At 37.5% G+C, this 26,353-nt stretch overlaps 1 protein-coding gene across 4 annotated transcripts; it reads right to left on the reverse strand.

The window, feature by feature from the left end:
• Positions 1–947: 947 nt before the first annotated feature.
• LOC121424322 lies at positions 948–26,353 on the reverse strand. 4 transcript variants are annotated; one of them, XM_041619956.1, is made up of 21 exons: positions 26,127–26,353; positions 22,197–22,277; positions 21,093–21,452; positions 20,628–20,735; positions 19,300–19,418; positions 18,844–19,078; positions 17,926–18,133; positions 17,035–17,303; positions 15,905–16,047; positions 15,281–15,440; positions 14,396–14,755; positions 13,829–14,212; positions 11,756–11,869; positions 8,631–8,750; positions 7,549–7,659; positions 6,145–6,264; positions 4,978–5,085; positions 3,857–3,970; positions 3,395–3,523; positions 2,567–2,765; positions 948–1,972 (listed from the first exon to the last, which is right to left on the reverse strand). In XM_041619956.1, exons 1-21 carry the CDS (start codon positions 26,233–26,235, stop codon positions 1,912–1,914), a joined length of 3,612 nt encoding a protein of 1,203 aa, XP_041475890.1. In that variant the 5' UTR covers positions 26,236–26,353; the 3' UTR covers positions 948–1,911. The 4 variants fall into 4 exon arrangements, with proteins under 4 accessions (XP_041475890.1, XP_041475892.1, XP_041475891.1 ...); XM_041619958.1 differs by having other exon boundaries at positions 22,197–22,274; positions 26,127–26,350; XM_041619957.1 differs by having other exon boundaries at positions 7,549–7,656; positions 26,127–26,350.

The raw sequence follows: 26,353 nt of genomic DNA on the forward strand, positions 1-26,353 counted from the left end.
CATTATCAGAGTGACGTGGGGCAGCATCTTTTAAAGGTGCAATATTGAAACTTTTGTTGCTACATTAGTTTGTGCCGTGTATAAACTTGCAATGTATGTAGCTTAGATAGTAACAAAATGAATTTAATAATGTATTCCGTCATGACACTGTTACCGCGTCATGAATAATTTGCTGATGATTTCAGTAGACTCTGCATTGGCCTAAAGGGCTACTCAGTGGCATACCTAGGATTTTCCAAAGGGGGTGGGCAATTTCGTCCGCCAAAAAATTGACAAGCAAAAAAGAGGGGGTCTTCAAGTTCAAAAGAGGGGCCCACTTGTTGCTCGTCAGGGATCAGTTGCGACTCGTGAGGGGGGGGGGGGGCAGTCTGCCCACTGCCCCCCCTTAGGTACGCTAGTAGGGCTACTCTAAACTTAAAAAGAAAATTTTAACAGACAAAACGTTCAATATTTCATCCAAATCGTACGAGGAATAACAAATTTATGACATTTTAATATTTGCATAATTTTGGTGAAACAGATCTATGCATGTTCTCATGAATATTCAATTAGTAAATCGATGATGTCACATCCCCACTTGTTATTTTATTTTTAATCAGATGAAATTATGTTTATTTTATAAATTTCCTAAAAGAATGGAAAAAATTGATTGACAAATGATTTATCGTTATATTTATTGCAGCTACTTATTCTACTATTCTACTATTATGAAATGATTATCATTTCAAGTAATAAAACAAGAAAAAGGGGAACGTGGGGAATTGACATCATCAGCTCACCTCATAAATATTCATGACGATGTGCACATATCTGTTTCCCAGAAATATTGCATAACTTTAAAATTCAATAAATTCGTTATTTGCAATCAGATTTATTGAAATTTACAGCATTTTTCTTGATGAATTCTTAGCCTGTAGTACCCCTTTAAATCAATCACCTTACTCGAAGCATTATTTCACACCACAATATGCAAACAAAATATGTTCATGACAAAGTCGAACATATTACTGCAGTTAACACAGGCAGATTCATGTGTATTATTGTGCAATCAGCCATTTCATTATGACGCAAGTAGAGCAAATGTTAGAAGCGAATTTCTGGTGTTTGCTTTACGATATTTGGTATTTACCTGTCAAAGAATCCTTCCTTTGACTCTTAAGATTTAGGTTAATCTCGCGTGACGTTTTGGTGTGATTTTCACGACAAGTGTAATTGTGGGTTTACCATTTTGACTGATTATGATGATATCATAAAAAGACAGAAAGTCGTCAAAAACAATATTTACACATAAAATTCATTGACGGACATAACCTTCCAAAAAACATTTAGAATCCTTAAGAAATGAGGCAAACATGATTTCTGAAGAACCCGAAAGACCTGTGGGTAGTTGCAATAATTTGTAAAAAAAAATATGAAGTGCCCACATGTTCAAATATATTTATGGTCCAAATTGCTTATACACATTGCATACATACCTGGGTGGACCATGCCCAGACCAATGGTTTTATCAACCTACAGTCTTAATCTTTGCCAAACCTATGGGAAGCCAAATGTGTCAAACCTTTGTTTAAATTTTATTTTCTATATGTTTACTGCATTCCGTTCTAATGGTTAAACGATAAGGGAAACCGTTGATCTTATGAATGCCAGACAATTTCAATAAATTTACATCAACTGTTTGAGTGACATTTGGTAACTCAGATCCATGCTTAAGGTTTAAAATATGATGTAGTAAAACGATCATCAACTATTTATCATATTTGTCAAATGTGGCTATCCGTAGTCCATGGTTTAAGTTGAAATAGTAAATCGACCCTTACTTGTTGAAGGCTTGAGTCAAATTTAGTTACCCGTAGACCACTGTTACAGTTAAAATGGAGTTAAGAAAACGAGTCAGTGATTTCAACTTTGCTAAATATTTCTTTGCGGTGCTATACTTTGCCGATATCGGGTCCATCTGTCTTGCCCCAATCTGAAAGAAATGTGAAGAAACAGAGTAAAAAAGAGAGAGGACTGTCAACTATATTTGTTTGTACGTCATATATACGTGATAGATTATATTTGCAGACTAACCAGCAGACTAATAACTACCTTTATATTAAATTAAAAATTATTCATTCAAGGCTGAAAAACATTTCATTCTAATTTTAAAGATTTTGTTCCTTCTCAAAAAGTATCTTATAGGTTTCTTTTCGAATACGTACTGCGTTCGGTCAAAAGTAGAGCTAGTCATTTGTGCATCTACCATAACACAAATAAGATAAAACAAAATACTGAAAACGCACTTTCATAATTTGTGGAATTGTGATTTTCAAAGACATAACATTGGCTTTCGATCGATGTATAAATATATAGCTGCCACTGATCGACTTTTAAACCGCAGTACTTTTCTCAAGATAATATAACTTCCTCTCCTCTTAGGGAGAGACGTTGATGGATGTTATCAAACATGGTGTTCTCTCATATTCTTCTACATTGGTTTTAACCTTTTTGAATTTTCTGAGAATTCCTGGTGGTGTTTTCAATTGTAGTGCAAGGCATATGAATCGTAATAAGCAGTGCTTACCGAGTAGATCGTTTGATGTCTGAACACGTGCTTGCTTCAATGGCAGTCGTCCAAGTCGTATAAAGGACTTCTTCCCCGCCACAGAGTTGACATTGACCAGACCAGCTGGTAGTAGACTGACCGTTATTTCTACCGACTAGGAACCCAAAGGTTGGGAAATCCTTGTTCTGGTTGGCATAGCCCACCACTACTGTAGGTGCTATGACAAAAAATTAAGGGGAATTGGATTAGAAAATAAACTGTGTGATCAATCCCTTGAGGGAATATAATACTTATCATTGATGGCATCGGTATTTTACATACATGAGGTAATTATGTCCGAGGCATAGCAAGAGGCGTTGGAGTGTGTCTAATAGGTAGCGAGTGCATGTAATAATGCCCTGGCTAAGTGATGTTTAATAATCATATGTCCTGTAAGATATCATATAATTATTATATTCTGGAAGATAGCAATTTGGATCCTTGTTATTTGAGAGACAATATTCAAAACCATGACTGGCCCAATAAAACTAGTCATTACGTAATTCGCAAATTTCCCTGTTAGTTTGAATAAATGATCGGTCACATGATAGATCTCAGCCAATCATTTGATCGGGATGCGTATGAACATGTCGTAATGAACACTATTTTCTTCGTCTTCGCCCTCTTCTCCCATTATGACTAGCGAGAAGTGGCCTTCATTCTGAAAAGTGGTAACTGCGATATAGTTATGATATTAGATTTCACAATGCGAGTTTGTTTCATTAAACGCAGTGGTTGCCATATGATATGACCACACAACACATTACGTGGCATATATTTCTTCTTCCCACCAGGATATGTTCTTACCAGAGAAGCCTAAAGTGATCTCTTCATTGGTCATATATTCTCCTAGAAGAAGTCCACTAGATGTCATGGTGATAATAATCCTGTCGTTGCATTCGTTGTACCACTCCCCTTCTAAATCGCAGTAACCAACTGGTGAAGGGGAACAAACGAAATTTAACTAGGTCAAAATGGTGTACAGTAAAAAAAAAAAGGATGACGGTGTTAAGCATTTGTAATAGCACATTTATAAATCACCAATTGCCCTGCACCAGATCCGTCTACTTAACGTTTTGTCTCATCTCACAACCTATCATTAGACCAACTTTGCCAGATTGAAAATTCCCGTTTATAATACATTTAAGTCCAGTATTCAGGATGCAGTCGTTTTGGTACAATCGACAAGGCAATTAGAAACATGCAATTAAAATATAGCAAAGTTCGAGAAACTATCTGATACGTCTAAACTGAAGGGTTTGTACCTACCCTGTTCGCAGTTGACGCCGGAGTATCCCGTACGACATTGACAGGTGTATCGTCCCTCGCCGTTGATACATCGACCTCCATTCTGGCATGGAAGACTTGAACACTCGTTAACATCTAGAAGGGCGAATGTAAAAGTGGAAATGTATAATCTAATCTCGTTATGAAATTCAATGTTCAAGAGGAGAAAGGATATATGTGCCATGCGAGACATCAGCTGTTACTTTTTAAAAGCGAATTTACATAACCAGATCCACATACGTTTGCCTAAAATATACTTTTAATGAATAGAAAGAAAGCATTTATCAAGGGCCGCGGATCAAGCGGGGGTGGGGGAGGTTTGTGCTGGGAGGCTTCATCTCCCACTTATTTTTTTCAAAAATCGTGTACAAAAACGTAAAAATGATCCTAGAATTGTGATTTTATGCATGGTCAGCCCCCACCCCTCACTTTGAAAACCGTTCCACCGCCCCTGTATATCCGCGTGACGTAAATGACGTGGAAATCCTAACAAGAATAATGTTTTTCAACTTTTGGATGTTTACTTTTCAGAACTTGCTAAATTTTTAACTTGAGATATTACTTCGGCAGCCCAAACACGAAGTGGCGGCGTCAAGAGCTCTACCATGGCTGTTTTGAAAAGAAATTTGAAAACCTATTTATTTTTGTTGTAGTGTAACTGTAATAGTGGAGAGCAATTAGTACAAAGCGCACAGAGCAATTTTAATTGATTATGCGCTATATAAGAACCAATTTATAATTATCATCATAAACAACAAATACGGACCATACTGCTATCTTTTTGTTCTTTAGTAACGTATTTGTGGTACGAATGTGGTCAAGAGTCGATGATCAGTTTGTTATCATTCTAGCATGCACTTAAAGACTACGTGAGTGGAATCAAGGACAATTTTAGTATTTCAGGTAGAAAGATTACTATGCTATTCAGCAAGTTCGAGGTGACTTTTCATATTTTCTTTAAGTCATTTATAAATATAAAAAACAACAACTTCTAGGCTTCCGCAGTGTATTTCTTAAGTGGTTGCTCATCCTTTTCCCCTCTTGCTCTCCTACTGTATATCGTGTTAAGTATATTCAAATCCGATATCAATTCATTTCTTTACCAATGTCACAGTTGTACCCGGTAAATCCTTGCCTGCATACACATCTATAGCTTCCCCCATATTCCTCGCAGCTGGCAGCTCCACTGCAAGGGTTGCTTTGACAAGGACCTGGATCAACAAAAGAGAAGGTCACTGGCTTCAAGCACCATCTTTCATATTCAAAAGAGATACTTTCTGGTTTGGCAATTAAAATGTCCAAAAATAATTACTTGTCGGGTTTGAGGCATCATATAAGCAACAATTTTCACTTCTTACTTTGGGTAAATCCCTAAGCTAAGTGGGCAAGATCCCCTCTTCGGCAATCTCCACTCGCACGCATACGCCGGTATGCCCAGTAATCACCTATACATGAACTTACCCCCCCCCCCCCAAAAAAAAATCGTTGACCGGGAATTACATGAAGCGTTTCATCAATACTTTGGCAAGTTGTTGGATCTGACAACTTTCCATGATGGTGATTGGCTTAGAAGCGCCGTTACTATGGCAACTGTTCGATAAAACAGGACTTGTCGGATAAAATGTACCATAAGTTCTTTCTTGAAACCCTCCCTAGCTAATGTACTCTTCCTGTACATCATGCAGAGGATGATGATGGTGGTGAGGGAGATGACAACTATTTTGCCATTGGTTGTAACTACCGTGGTAATATTGCTCTTTTATAGTGTTAAGATTCTTCACCAAGGTTTGTAAGGTATGAATAACATTTTTATAATATGCCCTTCACTGTTAGAAAAAATAAAAGAAGTTCCTGCAGCAGAGTCTCGAGAACACCTGTAATCTACCGAATTGCGTAATCTTACAGGAAATTGGTATTTGATGTATGGAATCTTACAAATTTCCTTGAATAAAACACCATTTTCCCCTTTTTAAACAGACCTGTTCTGTTAAATTGCAGAAAAATTCTTGTTTTATGAATTTACAGAATGATTATTACGCAATTCGGTAAGATTACAGGTGTTCTCGAGACTCTGCTGCAGGAACTTCTTTTATTTTTTCAAACAGTGTTCGTCGTCAATTTGCATATAAATGCAAGGCCGAGCTCATCTTTAACAAATGAACACAGCAACATGAATTACGATTTAGTTGAAAATGGCATAATACATGCAAACGTCATACTCAATACAGCTGTTATTTTACTTGTCAAGACTATTATTGTAACAAACTTACCAATCATTATGGTCTCACAATTCTGCCCAGTGAACCCAGAAGCACACATGCACGTATACCCTGCCCCACTAGGTGAACAAGAGCCTCCATTCTGACACGGGTTGCTGCTGCATGCAACGACTGAAAAAAAAGGTTTGATTTTCTGTCTTGATTACCGGATTTAAAAGTATTCACATACAGGCGACATCGTCGTTATCTCATGCCGTCGCTTTGTAAGCGGTTGGCGGCTATGCCCATCAACTGCTGTTTCGAACAATCGTTCTCAGTCACCGATCATTAAGACCCGTCTATTTCTTGATACCAAACCAAGTCCTTCGTTGTCTAAGCGTTTCCCTTTTACCCTCTACCATGCCCTCTGGAAAGATCTGCATTCCCCAATCTCTCATCACATGATCAAAGTGTGATGAGGTCATTTATTCCACAACTCTGCAGTGCAAAGTTGATGATCTCCACCATAGTAATTTGTTAAAATTGAGGGTGGACTAAGTTTGGACGGGGGAGTGAAGGTACCGTGCAGGGCGATATTTTCCTATTTTTTTTAGTAATCGAAGTTTAATCCTAACAGACGTAAGGACACCAATGTCAAAAATAAATTCGTTGTCTTACAGTGACGCGATCCCGGGAGGATGCAGCCATCGTGGGCAAGGTGGACGTAATTCTGGTAAACAAATTCACGTAAAATTGTGCCCTTTTTTCAGCGCGCCCAGTATCAAAAATTTGTATCAAATGAGTATCAAAATTAGCAAGTTCAGGGGGAATGTGTATATTTTGCTAGCCTGGATATGCTCACAAAAAAGGTATATTTATTCCTATCATGAAAATAAAATATTTCAAGCATTATAAAGGGTTGAAATATCTGTTCAGGGTACTCTGAGATGGAATGATGATTGCCTGTTTACGAACTATATAGGAATTCCTTGTATGAGCAGAGTTTCTACCTTAAAAGACATTTCCACCCCCCCCCCGAAGCAAAAAGCGTTCTTTCAAAACTGAACCAATATAATTTTATGTCTGCTTCAGGTAACAAACTCAACTTCAGGGTGTGGCGATATTTGCACCTCGTCAATCTATATATTACTAGGAAGACGATTATAGGATACCATTACAGAAGTCAATACATGAAAATAAATAAACAAAGCGTCATTTAGTTCATATCTTTGAAAAGGGTGTTACTTAGCATATAACTACAATAATGATAACAATAATAACTTTATTCATAGAGCACCATTTCAAGAGGATACAGATAACAACCCTGGTTTTAGCTTGAGCTGCAGCCTCTTAAGTAGCACGAAGAGAGGAAGTGAAAGAAACAACAAAATATGAAAAGAGATTTTCATAAACTAAATATTAGGATCTATGAACAAAACTATCTATGCATAATCCAGTCAACTAATAATAGAGCACCTGTTTCACATCGTGGACCTGTAAAACCGGAAGCACATTGACACTGATAACTTAGTCCGACTGTCATACAAGTACCTCCATTTGTACAGGGGTCATCACAACATGGATCTGCTTAAAGAAAGTGAATTTAAACCAGGTGCATGTTTCATAAATATGTTCGTAAGTTACAAACGGCTTTTAGGATAGGCTGGTAACCCATTCTTAGGACTTAAGTCAAAACCGATTAGATCTTGGGGTATATTATCGACTATAAGAAAAGGTCATCAATCGTGCTTTATGAAAAGAGATGGTGGTGAATTGAAATCAGACGTACATCGAGAGGGGATTTATATTTATTAATTATCCCTTCAAAACTTATCTTAATTAAAATGAAACGAAATTTTTAATTATATTTTTGATTGAATCAGAAGAATTTAAAGACTTTATTTATTTAGGATAGGTCCAGGGAAAGACGTTATACAGTGTATTATTTACCCAGAGTTGTGATTTCACGTAAGAAATTTACATTTCCTATTGGTAAACGTGAAATGCTTTGAACCGTGTTATAAATCGTCAAATTATTGAAATTATATTATTATTGTAACAGACAGAAAGTAATTATTCTACTTGCTCGCCTCACCAACTCTTTTATTTTCCTCTTCTATTTCCCTTCTCTTAGCCCTTTCTTTTGGTATTTGTAGTTTTGTTGCATACTCTTTCAGGCGTATTACCGACACAAGCACCTGCTGCTTTCTGGGTTTTTTTACGCCTTCTTCCACACGTTCCATGTACATAAATGACAGTATTTACTTTCGTTTTTATATTACTATATTATTGATCAGTTTATTTTAAATGAAATTGGATGTAACTTGTGTTTTGCCAATCGAAAGAAAATAAATGTTCAATTGAATTGAATAAATTGAAAAAATACCTTCGATTAATCCTCTTTAATTTTACGCTGTTGCTAATCATGCTGATAAAGAGATATACTTTTTCTTCATTGTAATACGTTTCAATGATTAAAAAACTGGAAGAATGTTTCATCACATTTTATTTTAAATCTCATACTTAGAGAAGGATTCATGTTCATCATAAGTACTTACCCACGACAGTCTCGCAATACACACCAGTCATACCACTAGGACAGATACATGTGAAGTTGTTGATTCTGTCTTCGCAAGTGGCATTGTTTTGGCATGGATTGCTCATGCACTCGTCAACCTCTTCACAAGAAAGGGAAAAAATAAGACAAAAGCAATATAAATCTCATATTAGGATTGAATTTGGAGAGGTTAAAAAAGAGAAGTTTTTTTGTTGTCACTTCAACAAGTGTATTCAACAATAAGAGTGTGGGACACAGTTTTATGAAATGGTCGGCAATGGAAAGTTTTTATTCACTAACAATCATGTGCTTTGATTGACAGAGATGCATTGTCCATATGGCCATTAATAACTTGTGTGTGTTTGCAAAGGTAATTCTGACAATTAAGGTTTTCCAGTGTGTTTAGATTTTGAATTAAAATTGATTTTACTTTATGAAACACCACACGTGTCAAATTACAGAAGGTATAAGAATTAGATAATCCGTCAGTAATGAAATTTGAGAGCCAAAATTGGGTAGACAAGATAAAATTGATGCCAACTGGAAAAACCGTACGGGTCTTTGTCCAATTTTGCAGGTCATTGGTTTGAAAACAAAAAATGACTTTTTTTGTTCACTTTCACTGAAAGTTTGATGATTCCGAATGTCGACATCTTACCATGCATCATCAACGTATTTGCACGTGTGCAGCGAAAGAGTGTTTAAAGGTCAAGTCCACCTCAGAAAAATGTTGATTTGAATCAATAGAGAAAAATCAGACAAGCACAATGCTGAAAATTTCATCAAAATCGGATGTAAAATAAGAAAGTTATGACATTTCAAAGTTTCGCTTATTTTCAACAAAATAGTTATATGAACGAGCCAGTTACATTGAAATGAGAGAGTCGATGACGTCACTCACTATTTTTTTTTTTTTATTGTTTCAATTTTAATTTTTACGAATTTGATAATTAGGACCTCATTGCCTGAAGCACAAAATGTAAACATAATGGAATTCCACGTGTTCAGGGAGGAATGAAACTTCATTTCACATGACAATGACGAGAAAATTGAAATATTTCATATTTAATATAATAAAAATAAAAGAAATAGTGAGTGAGTGATGCCATCAACTCTCTCATTTGGATGTAACTGGCTCATTCATATAACTATTTTGTTGAAAATAAGCGAAACTTTAAAATGCCATTACTTTCTTATTTTACATCCGATTTTGATGAAATTTTCAGTGTTATACTTGTTGAATTTTTCTCTTTCTATTCAAATCAAGTTTTTGTTGGGGTGGACTTGTCCTTTAATAAGGTGTAATTGCTGGAGTGTTAATAGTACCGATCTTGGCATCGATGATGGAAAGCGCGTACGTGTACATGACCAGCAATGCTACAATCACCAAATCGAGATTGACATACATGCATGTTCCTTCTTCCACATAAGGACCATAATGGGTTTACACCATTAATTGTCGCCTGCTGATCTTATTAATAAACTTTCAAGCCTACTCTTGGGAAGTTGGTAGCGGCACATGTTATGAAACACGCTTCCACTACGAACACTTTTTTGCGTCTTCTTAGAGGAATAGTCCCAAGACCGTTCAAGGCGTGATAGATGATGTACAGGAAGTTACGAGGTACGTCTTAAATCACATTTCCACTATATTTTTCTTAGCCAATAAAATGTTGTCTGTTTGCCATGGCAATGACCTAAGATGATATGTTTGAATTTAGCAACAAGCATGTCCATAATCAGCTCCCTCGAATGAGGGGAAATTAAAAAATTAAGACTCTCTTATTTTCAATCAAATTTTGTATTCTTAAGGCGAAAGATCATTACCATGACAACGGACCATTTGCAAATATTGTGATGAGCTTAATATCTGGAAATATCATTTTTATTGATCTGGAAGCATGAAATTGACAGATTAGGTCATTATGCCATGTTCACCAATCATTTTACAGGTGATATTATTCCGTCGAGACAGCATTGGTAATTTCGAAACAAGCAGATTTGTGTTCAGCACCCTGAAACACGGGGATCAGCAAAAAAAATATTTATTATACAGAAAATGTCGGAATCATACCACACTTATAATTATAGACTATGTCAAAAGTCTTGAAAATGGAATAAAAATATCGGGTCTATCTTATGAAAAGCTATGACCGATGTAAACTATCTCTACAATGGAAAGCCAGCATGCATTTCTCAAATCAGTCTACACTAAATATAAAAACTGTTGTATGCGTCATCGTTTTGACCAGTCAGTTTGTTTCAACTGACCATTAGACCATCTTTGTAATCTTTGTAATCTTTTCAACCATTCTCCAGTCAAATTTAAAACAATCAGTTCATGCATTTTCATAATTCTAATTCTTTTATAGAAGTCTTGAAATTTCACCTAACAATTAGTTGATTATTCTTTGTAATGTGTTTGTTTTGTAAGTTTGATATTTGTACGTGGTGATATATGTGGAGGGGGGGGGGGGTGATATGTTTCAGAGCAATATTTATTCATTATGCTTTTATCACCCCTGTCCAGGATGTTACACTGCTCCATTCTGCATTCAGTTGTTTTTACCATGTATAAAAGTCATCTATATTTTGTATCAGGACATGTTCAAATGAACAATACTACATGTAATCATAATAATTTGTTTTCTTCAATGTATTGTGCGCACGTTAATTTTCTGGAAGATGAATTATAGCAGGGGTGGCTTTCCACAGGGTATAGTAGATAGTATAGTATATAAGATCCGTCGGGGGCTCTGTAAGTTAATTGTTTAGCGAGTAATTCTAAATGTGAGAGATACATACAAGTATATGAAAAACATGACAATGCATCCATGAGCTTTATTGGTAATTGTTATTCTGCAATTTATTGCTATCCTATGTTTTACAGAACCCGTCTTACAGTGACTTTCGATTGATCCGATCCATCACAGCTGTGGAAAGCCAGCAACTTCCAAAACCAGAATACATATCTCCTGTCAATTTTTTTTCTTCTGATCTGTACGAATTTCCCATATAAAAAATTATGACAGCAATGGATTGCCATAGTTAAGGTTGATTGGATAAAATGCAACACTTTGTAAGACGTGACCCTGGTCTATCAAGGGGAATGAGGTGGGTACATACCGCTTTGACAGTATTCACCCTTGAACCCATCTGGGCAGAAGCACTGGAAACCTCCAAGAAGGTCAGTACAAGTTCCTCCATTGTCACACGGGTTGCTCGAGCATTCATTGATATCTGGAAAATGAAGCGTGAAAAAAAGGTGAGTGAAATAAGACAAATGAAAATGTCATGTCATATTTTTATCACCCAGCTACTTGCAGTTAACAAGCGATGGTGTTGAAACTGACACCTGGAAGTATATTAACTTGGGGTAACTTTTTACCAATTGGTTTCTTCTAAAGTTCTCTTTGAATAGACCAGTTCGTAGTTACCTTATGAGTAAATTTGTACAGTTGACCTCTCCTTTCTTCCATTAGGATAGGCAGATTTCAAAGAAAGATATTGTGCAAGCATATCTGACATATCAGGATTGTATAGACCCTGTAACTCAACAATTTATAGACCCTGTAACTCAACAATTTATTCAAAACTTCCAAACCTCTTATTTGAACAATAACGTGTATTTGAATAAAAATTTATTTTTGTTTGGTTGCCCTGGCGCTCAAAACTCTACTGTAAACCGTTATATTCTTTATGCTAAATATTTCATTTTTTCGACACGTTGTAAGGGCAATCGGTTGTGTTTTAGCTCTTTTAAGAGCGTATTGAAACGCTATTGTGAAATTGAAAGGGTTCTCAGTCAAAAACATCATAATTTTGTCATATCATTAGATAATAGTACGCAAGTACAGTTGTTGTAAACATGTTCGCTTCATGATTCTTTTGTAAATTGAATTGCTTTCGTGTTTGATTTCTGAATAAAATCTTTCTATGAAAGAAAAAAAGGATTGTATAGACCTGATGAAGACATCTTTTTCATTTCTATTTTGAATGCGTTAGCATGTTACTATTACAATGCACATTGGACAACCGTTAAATACTAGTCGCTAAACACCCAATTAAAAAGAATAAATGAATAATCAAAACCTCAAAGTTTTTGCTTTGGTGCTTGTCTCATTGACTATCAAACCATCGTGGTATTTTACTTCAAATCAGTGACATTCTTCTGATCCTGCGCAGGAAGTAACTACGAACTGGCTTACTGTCCGTATCATATCAGATTGCACTAAGTCGAACGCTGTTGAACATGCTAGGCGCTCAGGAGGTTTCTTTCATTTTTTTTTAAACAAGTGCACACCTAGTAACCATCAATGCATGTAGCATTTCCATTTATTTGAAAGCAGGATAAAAGAGCATTGTCGATTAAATGACTTGCTCACTTCGGGTATAGGTGCCGCGGCCGGGGATCGAACGCCGGACTCTCCATGTACAGTCAGGCGCCTTAGGCCACTCGGCCACGGCACCTCAACATCATCAAGAGATGATCTCGGGGATCGATTTTTCTTGCCAGTACGACAAGTTGAAGCAAATGATTACCTTTTTGTCATTTCTAGAAGGCAATCTTTTAACTAGTGAACTTCGCTGGCCCAGTAACCATGGTATCATATACGTATTAATCGTAGGGTTGATTTGTAATGCGCGATCGATCTTACACACTAATCAATGGAATCAAGTTTGGAAATCAGCCCAACAATCGATAGCTTAACTTTATGTTACAAGTTTTTGGATTCTCTATGGACTCTCGATAGCACATTCTCACAATTTATGCCTCTACCATTGCAGGTTTAGACTATATTACACTCCAAAATTCTTAAATTTTCTAATTTTCTAATAGGAAATTTTTCTAATGCCCTATTAATCCCTCGAATCCAATCAGATCAGTACAGATCGTTACTCATATTTGCATACAGGAACAAAGTGAGAACCTGAAAACTTTTATTTGGGGGAGTTGTGTTAGATGTTGATTATTTTGCTCCGGGATTTTACCATTTGCTTTTAGCGAGAACGAGTTAATTTCACGTATGTAGTATTCGTGTGTCATTGAATGATCCTCGCCCACAATGCATACATCATATAGAATACGGTTCCCTTTTCGAGACCAAAACTGTACAGACGACGCGACGGATCGACGGAAGGACAATTCCAGAAAACATTTAGCAATCACCTAAATTGGAAGGATGCATAAAAACTCACCTTCTGTCCTTTCTGCAGTGAGGTTAACCAAGAACCCATTTCCAGTGAGTGGCTCAACCGCTCTTCGTTTTCTTCTGCTGGTGAATCCATTGTCGGTCACAAATCTAAACCACATCTCCTGGCCAGGGGATGTTATGTCTTCTGGTATTTCACTCCCAGTTAATTCCCGCTGGATTGAGGAAGTTAGAAGACTAGGACCGTGGCCTACTGTTAGATAAGACCCAAAGGTTAGATTGAAGAATTCAAAGTGCGCCCTCACGCTGTAATTCTGAGGAGCCTTGATCCGCCAAACATTGTACAAGTTGTTGCTTGGTTCAAGAGGAAAGTCTGGTGATTGGATCTGTTGAACCATTGTATCATCCACCAATATAACGGGATTATCATCTGTAACAAAAAAAAATAAAGAAATTTAGAAAAACAGACGATAAATGTGCCAGAAGAAATCGGCGGGGATCATCTAGGATTAAATATGATGAAGCTGCTTTTAATGCTAAGTAACGATTTCGAGACTGCTTAAGATTTATGAATAATGCTCTTTAATTACGCATGGGAGAAACGGATAATTACCTCTTGGATCCACAGCGTTCAGAGTCAATTCAAACCCCCTCTCTGTATAAAATACATCACTGCTGAACTTCATCCACATATGACGGCCATGTGACGTCAAACTTGGTCTTAAATCATAGCCGTCTAGCCTGGCAAGCTCAGTGTAAGTCAGCGGTGTAAGTCCGTCACCAACGAACAAAAAGTCGTAAGCAGGCTCAGTAGCGAAGTCGACGATGTCCATTCGGACGCTGTGATTGACAGGTGCCGATACCTTCCAGACGATGATATCGCCAACGTTGTACGGGTAGGGGTAGTTCGGAGACGTAATGGTCACTGGTGTCCCTCGCTCAAGGTTGATTTCAAAAACACCAGGTGATATTGCTGAAACAAATATAATCAGTAATATTTGATTTCGTATTGGCAGAAACCTTAATTTTCTGTACATTAAATTAACAGAAATTGGCAATTGATAACGTTGGAATATGCAATTACACTCCATGTGAATATATCAGTACATATGCTAAGATAAAAAAGGATTTTTTAAAGACATAAAGATATCAAGGTTTGAAAGCCATAGATCGTAGGAACCTTCGAAAAATCAGAGGCGTGGATATTTCGAGAAAAGGTTGGTTAGATGGAAAATGATGTCTTGGGAGGAACAAGTCCTCTTTTAAAATGGGTCTAATATCCACGTGTTTGTATAAACTCGCATCAACAACAAGGGGGCATGCCCCCATCTCAAAACTTACAGTATAATTCGACCCCCGTTATTCTGTATATAAAGATGTATAGCGTTATTCTGCAGTCCTCATCTTTGTTGTTATTGTCTTTTCGTGGGAATTCTTCAGTATGTTGTAGATCTACTGCATAGATACATGTAAAAAATGTCCTTGGTGATTAGCTTACCCCCCGAAACTACTGCTGTAATGAATGACTGGAATGGTGAGATTCGGGTGTAAACTCCAGGGAAGAGTTCTCTCGCGCATCCTTTTCCGAAGCTTGTTGCTCCTACCAAGTGCCATCGACCGTCATCACCTTCACAGGTTAAAGGACCACCACTGTCTCCCTACAAAAGCACACAGAAGACGGATATACATGGTGAGAAGGATGATTTGCAACTGAATCATATGTTGATTTCATATTAAAACGTTTCCTAATTGCCCCAAGCCATGACCTACCTGACATGCAGTGTAATGTTCCTAATGACGGAAAACATGATCTACAGAGAGGTCATATTCCAGAGTTCTTCCTAGCCCACGTGCCCCTGATGAGGTATATACATATATACTATTATATAGTGATTTAAGGATAAGAATTTATCTTTTATATCCAGGGACCCATTTAGAAAGAGTCCAGAACAAAATGAAAGCCCAATACGAGCATCCGATTGAATTAACTAATGAAAAACATGTCCTGTGTATCTGTAATTGCCTTCTTTTGTATTGATGCTTTTTCATGCTTTTCGACCTTCCTGCTATATACACCGACCCAAAACACGACAAAACTCAGGCAAAATAAAACACTTAATACCTGGCAAGTATCGATGCCGCCTTCTTCATAACCAGCACATATCGTTGCTTCTGTCAGTGTTCCATTGTACGAGAATTCGGAATCGCACCATTCTCGGTCAAGAAGGTTGACGACTGCCTTCCTCAAGCTAGGTGACAGTGGGTCTGATGCATGAAAAAAGCAATTGCTAGCAAGCATTTTATTTAAATGAAAGAAATTTCTAGCTCAGCATAAGATGAAGACTCAGCAACTATTTGTTTTATTGCATAATGTTTTGCTTGTGCTCGAACCTTTTTCTTCCCTTAAAGAACCATATTGCCCTCGTCTAAAGGCTCGGGCTAATTTGATTCTGTTGCGGGCAACATTTATTTGATGTTCCCCAAAAGGCAAGTCAAATGTTGTATAAATGCTGCAGTCACATCGAAGAAAGCGTCTCCTAGTCGACTTCAACCGATGGTACATTATAGTAAAGAACTTAAGAGCTGTTGGTTTCACCTGTGTTACTGGGAATACTGCTTGACCTTCCAGCAATAGCTTTGTAGATGATTGCAGTTTCCAAACATTCCCGACCTCCCCTTCAATTGCCAGAAAAATGTTTAAAAATGTTGCTGGAATACCTTACAGACATCGGTACAATAAGATGACTCATGGAATGCTTTTGGATATTATCCTTTTTGAATTCACATTGAGATGTTTCACGATATAAGAAAACAATTTGTGACTGGCTCATGCATGGTCCCAAGCAATGTTTCCAGTACAATAAAATTGTATTGAGTATACCAGGAATAGCCTAGAATTACCTTTCCGACTACACTGCTATTTTAGTCTCGTGTATACGGGCAGTCCAAGGGTAATTTGGAAGGGGAAGGTTAGCTTTGCGTTGACATTTCTTCCTCACATGAATCATAAGGGGTACTCAATTCTCTGAAGGATTAGTCCTATAGATTTACATCTGCATGATCTGTGTCACTCCTTTTTATAATGTTTCCCCCTTCTCATTTTTTTGTACTCATGGGCCTATGGGTGGTCGCCCCCTCTTCTGGGATGGCGCCCCTGCTCTGTCATACTTCAATGCCCTTTGTTCCATATACGAAATTTGCCTGTATAGCATAGGGAATGGTATACGATTTTTGTAAGGAAAGAATGCATACCTGTGCCTTCCTGGATAATTCCCCATCCAGCAATCAAACAACGACGATAGGCGTTAAGTTCATCAGAGGATTCCGCCAGACAGGCTGGTCTAACGTAGTCACTGAAGGTTACAGGTTCCGCAAGTCGTATCAGAGCAAGGTCATTAAGGATATTGTAGATGTCGTACTCGGGATGTATAAAAACGTCAGCCACCTCGACAGATACCTCGGCGTCAGAGTCACTCGTCAAGTACGTGTTCCCGAAAACTACACGGTCTACGTAGAGTTCACTATGAAAGACATATGGAGCGGGGGATAAGAAAGTTGGGGGTAATAACACTTTAAATAAATAGCTGGAATGGTTGCTTTGCAGAATTTAATTAATAACATATTGACCTAGGTTATAAGTCTACGGAACATTACTCTGTATTATAGGAATAATACGTCTCGTTATACTGACGGATATCTCGTTATGCTGATCAATAACGATTCGTTAGTTTATACAACTAAAATAGACATGTATTACTTGATCAATAGTAAGTCATCCAACACAATATCATGCCGATGGCAATCCGAGACTTCTTCAATAAAAATTCAGAAAATGGTACATCTTGATGACTTTGTATGTTCAATACCTTTACTGATTAAGCCAATGGTGATTCAATTTAACTGCATTAGAGAGTTTTCGCAATTACTACGGCAGTCGCTTTCTTATAATGCAGAAAATCTTTTGTCAAAAGCCTTTCAATGACAAAAACAACCTCCGTGAACCAAAAATGGGTCGTCTGGACTCTGGACAAACGAGGTATTTGCAATTTTTTGCCCGGTCTGAATATTCTGGACATCTGCTGTCCTGGTTCACCAGCTTTCGACATAAAGAACCTGACGGCTGTCCTGATATCATGTACTTACACGCAGTGAGCGGCGGTGAGAACCCACTGGGAGCTGATAAGGGTAGACCCACAAATATGTCCGCCATATTCATCACTTTCTTCACTTCCACTTCGTAGCGAGCCGATCCATGGAAATTCGCCTCGGCGCGCGTTAATACCACCAACAATCCTGTATTGGCTCGGGACGTATCCAGGACGAGTCCCGCAAATATCAGTATCAAGAAGATCTGGGGAATAGTGGATATGTTTTCGTTTTACTGTTGCGTCAACAAGAGAATTGTAAATTAAAAGCTTCGACATCAGAGTATGAAGCAGAATGGAAGCAATTATAAGTAGATCAAGCGATTAGTATTATGGTATTGTGGAAGTATGATAGTCTGTGCATTAACTGAGTGGAAAGAAAGAATTCCAGAAAGGAGGAGTCAAGAAAGGTCAAGACTTGACGAATTAAGTGAAAGAACATGAGGTCCGACCGATAAGTCCTGCCTTCCATTTTCTTTGGTGAATTCCATTAATATATCCGATCCCCTATGTGCGGAATCCTCCTGGTATGATTCGGTATCCACTTTGTACTTCATAATAAAGATGTAAAAATAACAGATGATCTCAATTTATCATGGTTGAGTGGTTTCAAGAAGTTGAATAAAATTTAAGGGAAATGGGGTACGGCGGTACAAAAAAAGAATGGTTGGTCATTTTAAGGATTTGTCAATAGAACATAAAACTTGATACTTTTTAAATGGTATTTCTCAAACGGTTACTAGAGACATAACATCAGTGCCACCGTCAAACCTCATTCCGAAGGTCACCCGGACAAGAATACTGAATGTGCCAGAACTTCCATGTTTTACCCTGAATCGTGAAATTTTGTAAAGTATTGAATCATTAGGGCTTCTGAATACACTCATGATGCACGAGAACAAATGTACATTTGTACCTCCAGAAGGACCGAAACAGCTTCCATCTTCTTCCTGTTCATCGGTAAACACTGAGCAGTTGACAGGCCATGGACGATCGAGGGTTTGCTCAAAGGATGCCTGACATGCATCAGTGACTGCCATACAGTCAGAGTAACACATGCGATGGGTTGGGCCGTTGTGGGGACATTCTGGGTAATACACAGAGCACAGGAACGGGAACAGAAGATCGTGGCAAGATGAGATAGCAGCAGCCTATGATTGTGGAAAACACATTGGAACTAGAGTCATCAACATGTTAAACATGACGAATCTCATCAGAATTGTAATAATCAATATGATGGTACTCGTCATACTAATTCTTTCATCATCATCATCATCATCAACAACAACAACAACACTATTATCATTATTTTTTTGTTATTTCCCCTTTTAATGACAAACTGCCCATCAAAATAAATCTCTCTGTTCATTACGATTTGTGTGAAGCTTCCTTGTGCATCCTCAGCCGACTCTGCATCGCGATTCGGGAAAAACGTCAAATTGTAGGCCAGGTTCTCTCGACAGGGATCGAATCGAACTTGTTCACAGATAGCTGGATGAATAGAAGGATAGAGATAATTTTTCATTAAAAATTGGGGAAGAGTCAAGATGCCGATTGTAGAATGCATAAAAATAGTAATTGCTTGCAAGCTATCATTATTAGGCCATAGTACATCTAAACTCTTGAAGGAAAGTACTTGCTATACATTAAACTTTGGGAAGGTACTTCACTATCATGACTATTACTCTTTGCTTGCTGCTTGCCAAGAGGTGGGACTACTTTAGGGATTCATTGGTAGGCCTATGCAGGATATGAAGGGATACGTGGAACACTGGCTGACAAATAATTTTTAATCTGACGATGATGCAGAACAGTGCGGAAAAGGGAGAAAAATCAAATGATAACATAAGAGCGATTTGAAGGAGGTAAAGAGTAAAGGAAGAGAAAGAGAAGGAATTAAAAAACGTGTGTAGAAATGTACAAGATGTGTAGAAGGGTGTGTGTGTCTGTGTGAGGGGGTGCGTGTGTGTATTTTGCCTATGAGAGAAAACAAGAGAGAAAGAGAGAGTGAGATGGTGGGATAAAGAGAAGGTTTAAGGGGCTCGCCCCTTAAATGGAACAGCAAGCACGATGGCACCAGGCCCCACAAGGATGTAGCTGGGAATTTCAGTGGGTGATGGTGTAAGACGGTACTTGTATAGTGTTTTAAGATATCTTTCTCGACTTCATTTACATCTATATTTTGTAGTTGTTTATATGTATAAAATATTTATATCCAAGGTGTGTGCGCTCAATAAGACATCATTATTATTTTTATTATTATTAAGAGGTGTTTGAAAGAGAATAAGGAAGGGTGGATGAAGCATGGACCTACTAGAAGGTCCATGGATGAAGATAGAGAGGGGATCGAATAAGGGTTTCCGCGATCGAGTGTGAGATGAAAGGGAGTTAGGGAGAGACAGATGGGTGGGATATAAAAGAAAAAAAATCTATTCTCCTTGGTATCGACGTATCAAGATACATCTCGGATCTGAAACTGGGGGGGGGGTCTCCTTTTATTCTTTTTGGACCGTATAGTATCACAGATTTTTTTTCAAAGGACGCGCATCCCTAATGAAAAAAATCAAGAGTTTGAAAGATACCTGGATATTATATATAATATGAAATACGTAAGATGTAGTGAGCATTTTATATTATAACACATTGAATCAATGCAGCTCTGATAATCATATGAGAACTAAAAGTGTTAACAAAACTTACGACAGTATTCCTCATCAGTAAAGTCAAAACAATCGTTATTTCCATCACATCTTACAGATTCGCTGACACAGAGTCCACTGGAGCACTCGATTTCATCACTGCTGCATCCTGAAATTAGCAGTGTAGAAGATGAATGATAAAGTTGTCTAACTTCAAGGTGCGTGAGGTACGTGGTATGTGGTGTTTAGTTCTTCTAACGGCTCAAATATATAATCAAGTAGATAAATAATAATACTAGACGTAGAGTAAAGAATCACAAATTTATGTTCATAATACCTGTCATATATTCAGACAACAAAGTTTTATGTTACGTTCGAGTGCTTCTGATTAAGAGTTAATTTATCTTTACATCAAATTTTGATGACACCTTCAGCATTTTGCTTCACTTTAATTTTTCCTTTTATTCAAATCAACTTTCTGATGGGATGGTCATCACCTTTAACCTTGAATATGATATAATATTACCAGGATTGGTCATGGCTGTCACGCGAACACTGAAGCCTTGGTCGTCGTTTGAAACATCCGTCGTCATTCTGAGCCACATCGTGTGACCGGGTGTAGCTGTTCCACTGGGGATATCCGAACCGGTCAGTTTCAGGAGCTCCCAGGAACCAGGTTCATCGGGACCGAGACCGTAACCGATGCAAAGGAAGTCGTATCCGGACTCGAGGGACAGGTCTAGCATCTGTAGTTCGAGGATGTAACCTTCTGGAGCCGTAACCACCCAATTGAGGTCGAGGTTCGAATTGTAGTTGGATGGATAGTTTGGGGACGAAATGACAGTGGTAGCGTCTTCCCCGAGATTTATTGTGGTGGTGTCGGCATCTGGTCAGGGAATCGATTATGATGTTAATGATGATAATGATGAAGGAGGATTATTAGTTTGTATTTGTATCTATCATCGGAAATTCATAAGTAAAACAACAAATGTACGCCTCCATAACATGGATAGCAAAATACAGGTATGCAAAATAAACAATATAAAAATAAATATCAAACATACATGGAAATAAGGAAATCGGAATGATCCAGTGCAGCTCATCTGCCCATGGATCCCAATTTTCTCCGATGTGGTCCAAGGTGGTTGAATACTTAAAATTATACTTAATACTTAAAAGGAACAGGTAATTTGGAAAAATTAAGCAGAAGTTAAAGCTATAAATAGTTGTTTTGTTGAAATAAACAACACTCAGAAATCTAGCGATTCTAGTGTGATGTCTTTTTCTGGATTCTTTATTTTTCCCCGATCAATAACGTTTACACTGGTCTGATCACCGGCTCTGATCGTAGCCTACTTTGTTTAGAAAGGAATGAACTTTTTTTTCTAGTTTATGTTTACTTCACTTTGAGTTTCCATGAATAAACTTTATTCAGAAGAAGAAAATATTCCATGTTAATCAATTAAGCAAGTTATCTTTAAGCAGTTGAAACGGAATTGGCAATTAGTGTAAAGTCGGGAATATCTATTTATCTATTATGATAACTAATGATAGAGTAGCAAGAATAAAAACAAAACACAACACGAGTACATGTAAGTGACAAACAACACAATTTACATATTGTACGTACTTGCAGATGTATACTGCAGAAAAGAGATAACCACTGCCACGAATTTCATCACCTCCAGCACTCGTCGTAATATGTTTCCTTCTATAGAGGGATGAAAGAGTATTTCAGATTATGCTTCAAAGTTACAAGAATGCGTATCAATAAAGAATATGTATACTATACTCTGAAAAGTTCTGGCGATTTAAAAATGCGAACAGCATTGGGAATTTGTCACTGACATTCTCGAGCTTCAGTCTGTTTTATCAGATGGCAGTCTCATTAGAGTACACATAAGGAAGAGCTGACAAGTTTTGTAAAGCTGTATTCGTAAGATGATTTCGAACATTACATAGTATTAGCATCACATTTTACTTCGTTTTATTCCAAATCGGGTCGCAGAGCGATCGTGAGATGTGTGTTCGCCTTAATATATCTCAACAACCAACTTAATTTACTACCTTATGGCGTAAAATATGAGAAGATAGGGATGCGCACAAACATAACCGGGGAACGTCGTCAAACAACTCAGATGAACAGAAGAAAGTAACTGCACGATCTAGAACTGAACGTCCGGGGGAAAACATAGGCGGTGTCAGCAGTCCAGGGTTGTTTTGGTCGAGGGTAAACATGGTAAAGAAGAATAAAAATCGATGTTCTCCAGACGGTACTGCTATCCGTGCTTATGATTTGCTTTTAATGTTCAACCATGCATGGTTCAACTTAGTTCTTTTCTGAGGAACAAGATATTCTTAAAGAAATCAAAAGGTTGTTTCGTGTTTACATGGACCCTATCACTATATATATACTTTCCTTTCCAATTTTATCATTCTACTTCCTTTCTTCATCTTTATTCTTATTTTTTCACCAAGTAAAAATCATGGGAGGTGAGGGGTGGACTTTGATAAAGTCAATCTCAAACGATGAAAAATTGCGTAGTAACCGAAAGCAACAACAACAAAAAAACCCCGGCGTTTCCAGTCAGAAAGGCGTATTTCTCACTTTGATTTTCATTTCTTTTACAGGCGCAATTTATTGACATCAGATTTTAACTCGAAAAAGCTACTAAAATTGATACCCCAATAAAAGTAATACAATTATGTTTATAAAGCAAAATATGCCTACATAGTTGGTAAAAACAGTGAAAATACATTGTAAACTGATTATTCATATCTTTCGATGATAGTTATTTTGCTTCTAAGCAAACGAACAAGGATTATGGGGTTCTATGATCCACTCTTATGGCAAAAATTTAAGAGATATATGTGTTGGTTTAGACCAAACTTTATGAAATGGAATCTTGAATTTCAGTGTAAATTCATGACATCTCCTTGATTTTCCCTTGAATTATTCATGAAATCCTCAGAAACTCTTGGAAGCTCCTAAAAATAAAAAGAAACGCACGACAAGTAACCTACTAAAGGACTGACACACAAATTCGAAACTCATGTCATTGCATGTAGCACATTAGCATTTTTTTCGTAACCATCTTTCTTGTGTTCTAAAAATTATGGTAAAGTTAAAGGGAGAATTTTTACTTAATTTCTGACATTGATGCATGAAAGGCGGGATTCTATCGACATTACTTTTATGTTCGGAAGACGGTTTAATACCTGAGACAGTGGCGGACCGTGACCCGGAGGAGACAAAGCATTGGAGGGGCACAGCATTGTTCAAAGAATACAGTGCCCTTCCAATCATTTGTCTCCTTCGGGTCACGCTCCGCCACTGACCTGAGATGAGATTAACGAAAGTTTAGTGCAATCCGATCAAGACTAAGGCGATCAGTATCAGTGAATTGTGTTCTTTTCAGCCCTTTACCATGAAAATAAGACGCTAGTGTCCAACCATTTCCTTACGCATTGGAAAGGGGGCAGGCCACAATCTTATTTCCGAAGTCAAGTTTGACTCGGAATGTCGGAAGCTGCATGGGAGCCAACTCTACTTCAACTCCTTTCTGACTCCTTTCTGACTGGGAATTATGCGATTGTTCAACTGATGCTACACCATTCCAATTCGAAATGATTCGTAATTTCACTCATTTTCGAAAGAGTTTACTTTCAGCTGAATGGCACAATGCCAAATCAAATTTGACTGTATAGAAATAAGAGCGTAAAAGGAACATTCAGTTGTCTCCTAGAGCGCTCATCAATATTCACCAATGACTGCATGAAGTATACGATTCGGAATATTTTTTGTTTGTTTATTTCTAAAAATATCTTCTGAATATGAACAAAAATGATATCAATAACCAGTGAGAGGAAAGTTGACAAATGAAACATTCGTTTTCTTTCTCCAACTTTCGATCTTTGTTTTAACTTGATATATCCTGTCCTTTACATGCAGTAAATGCAGAAAGGCCAGATTGTTTACAGAAGGGCCTATTTTAGGCAGAAGGGCCCATTTATCGACCACTGTACAATAAGATATTTTCTATAAAGGTTTATTTAACTTTAAATAGGTTTGGTTTTAATAGAACGACGTCTCGTAATTGTTTCCCGATGATCTCGCCGCTTACCGAGCGGCGAATGCTTACGAAACGCAGTGAATTTCATATTTCGCAAAGGTTCGTAGAAGGTTGCAAAAGGGTCGCAAAGTTTGCAAGAAAGTTCGTATAAGCATCTATCAGTTTTCATGGTTCCCGCAGTTTTCTCATTGCAAAGAAATTTTAGATCTGTTAAAAAATTGAGAATCTATATCTGCAAACGATTACTAGCGTTCCAAAACAGTGGAAGTGCTGTGGTGTAGCGATTCTGACTCTCGCCTTGTAATCAGAGGGTCGTGTCTTCGAATCCCACCATGGCCTAGCGCCCTTTGGCAAGGCGTCAATCCACGTTGCCACTCTCATCCAAGTGCTAATTGGGTACCAGAAGGAAACAACCGTCATTGTGATTGGTTTAGCAAGTGTACGCCTAACAGGCTGCTTGAAATGCTATGAATCCAGTGACCGGGTAATAATAGTTGTGAAGCGAAATTGAACAGTCGTATAGATTGATAAAGCGCTATATAAAATGCCAAATATTATCAAAACAGTCATAAGCAAGTTTAAACGGTTGTAAGACGATATCGCAAAAAATATATTTTATTCGCCAATGATAGCGACAATATGCACACATGTTTCTTGTATACAGATAGGCCGATCTGATTAAAAATTTGCGTTGAACGTTTCCAAACATATTTTCCTTTTTAAGGCAATTTGAAAATGAATTTCTTACCGCAAAAAAAAAACATTCGTAAGAGGTTGCAGCAGCTGCTATTCTTCTAAAGAAAAGTTAGCGAATCAATATTCACAACTTTCATTCAGTGGGATATACCGTTACACAGATTCAATTACTTTACATCATTCAATCAATACCTTCATACCAAATGATTGACAAGAAATGTTGCTAGCAAGTCAAGGTATATGTATGTAAACTTCGCATTAACTTTAGTGTGTCTCTATTAAGGCAGGAAATAAACTCGTCGTTTGTGCACTTACTATGCTTACCGTTTTTTTTTTTTGATTTCCGGAATAATATTGGCTTATGATTAACTTAAAGAATGATGATTAAGTAAATAATTTAGCCTACCAATTCTGCGTAAATTATTCCGAAATCAGAGATACTCTCATAAAATGTGAGCTTTTGATATACACTCTTTGTGAATGGCTCCCCATGTGACAATACGGGAAGGCTCTCGTGTTTGAAAAAAACTTAAAGAATGATGATAATAATTTACCAATAAATAAATAATTTACCAATAAAAAATTCCGTGTAAATTATTCCAAATTCAGAGATACTTTCATAAAATATGAGCTTTTTATATACTCTTTTGTGGATGGCTCCCCATGTGATAATACGTGTTCGAGAAAAAGACCAAGTACTTTTAAGCTGTGCAAATGTTTGTAGTGGACCTCTTGATACAGTTTTACTTTTACGTGTTTATTTTAGGCAGTTCGATTGTGAGTTTACTTACCCATAGCTGCAATGGACCTGGTCCGTATATTGGCCCGTCTAGATCCAGAATATGGCTTTATTATAGATCCTACACAGTAACTTGGTTTGGGTCGTTCGGACACTGGCATCCGCTCAGGAGAAAGCTTTGGGAAGCTAAGTAAACCACTTCTGGCTGCTGTTTCTCTCAAAGAAACTTTTACTTATACCCTATATACAGGTTAAATGCTATTAAAGCAAGCAAGAACG

This window comes from Lytechinus variegatus, chromosome 11 (genome assembly GCF_018143015.1).
Source record: "Lytechinus variegatus isolate NC3 chromosome 11, Lvar_3.0, whole genome shotgun sequence".
NCBI classification, from domain to species: domain Eukaryota; kingdom Metazoa; phylum Echinodermata; class Echinoidea; order Temnopleuroida; family Toxopneustidae; genus Lytechinus; species Lytechinus variegatus.

Coding starts and splice junctions, on each gene's coding strand:
- LOC121424322 (XM_041619956.1), bottom strand. CDS start 26,235: ATGCCAGTGTCCGAACGACCCAAACCAAGTTACTGTGTAGGATCTATA. Junction 7,660..8,630: donor GTATTGCGAGACTGTCGTGG/GTAAGTACTTAT, acceptor ACTTTCTTTAAG/CAGATCCATGTTGTGATGAC. Junction 2,766..3,394: donor GATCACTTTAGGCTTCTCTG/GTAAGAACATAT, acceptor TTTTTGTCATAG/CACCTACAGTAGTGGTGGGC.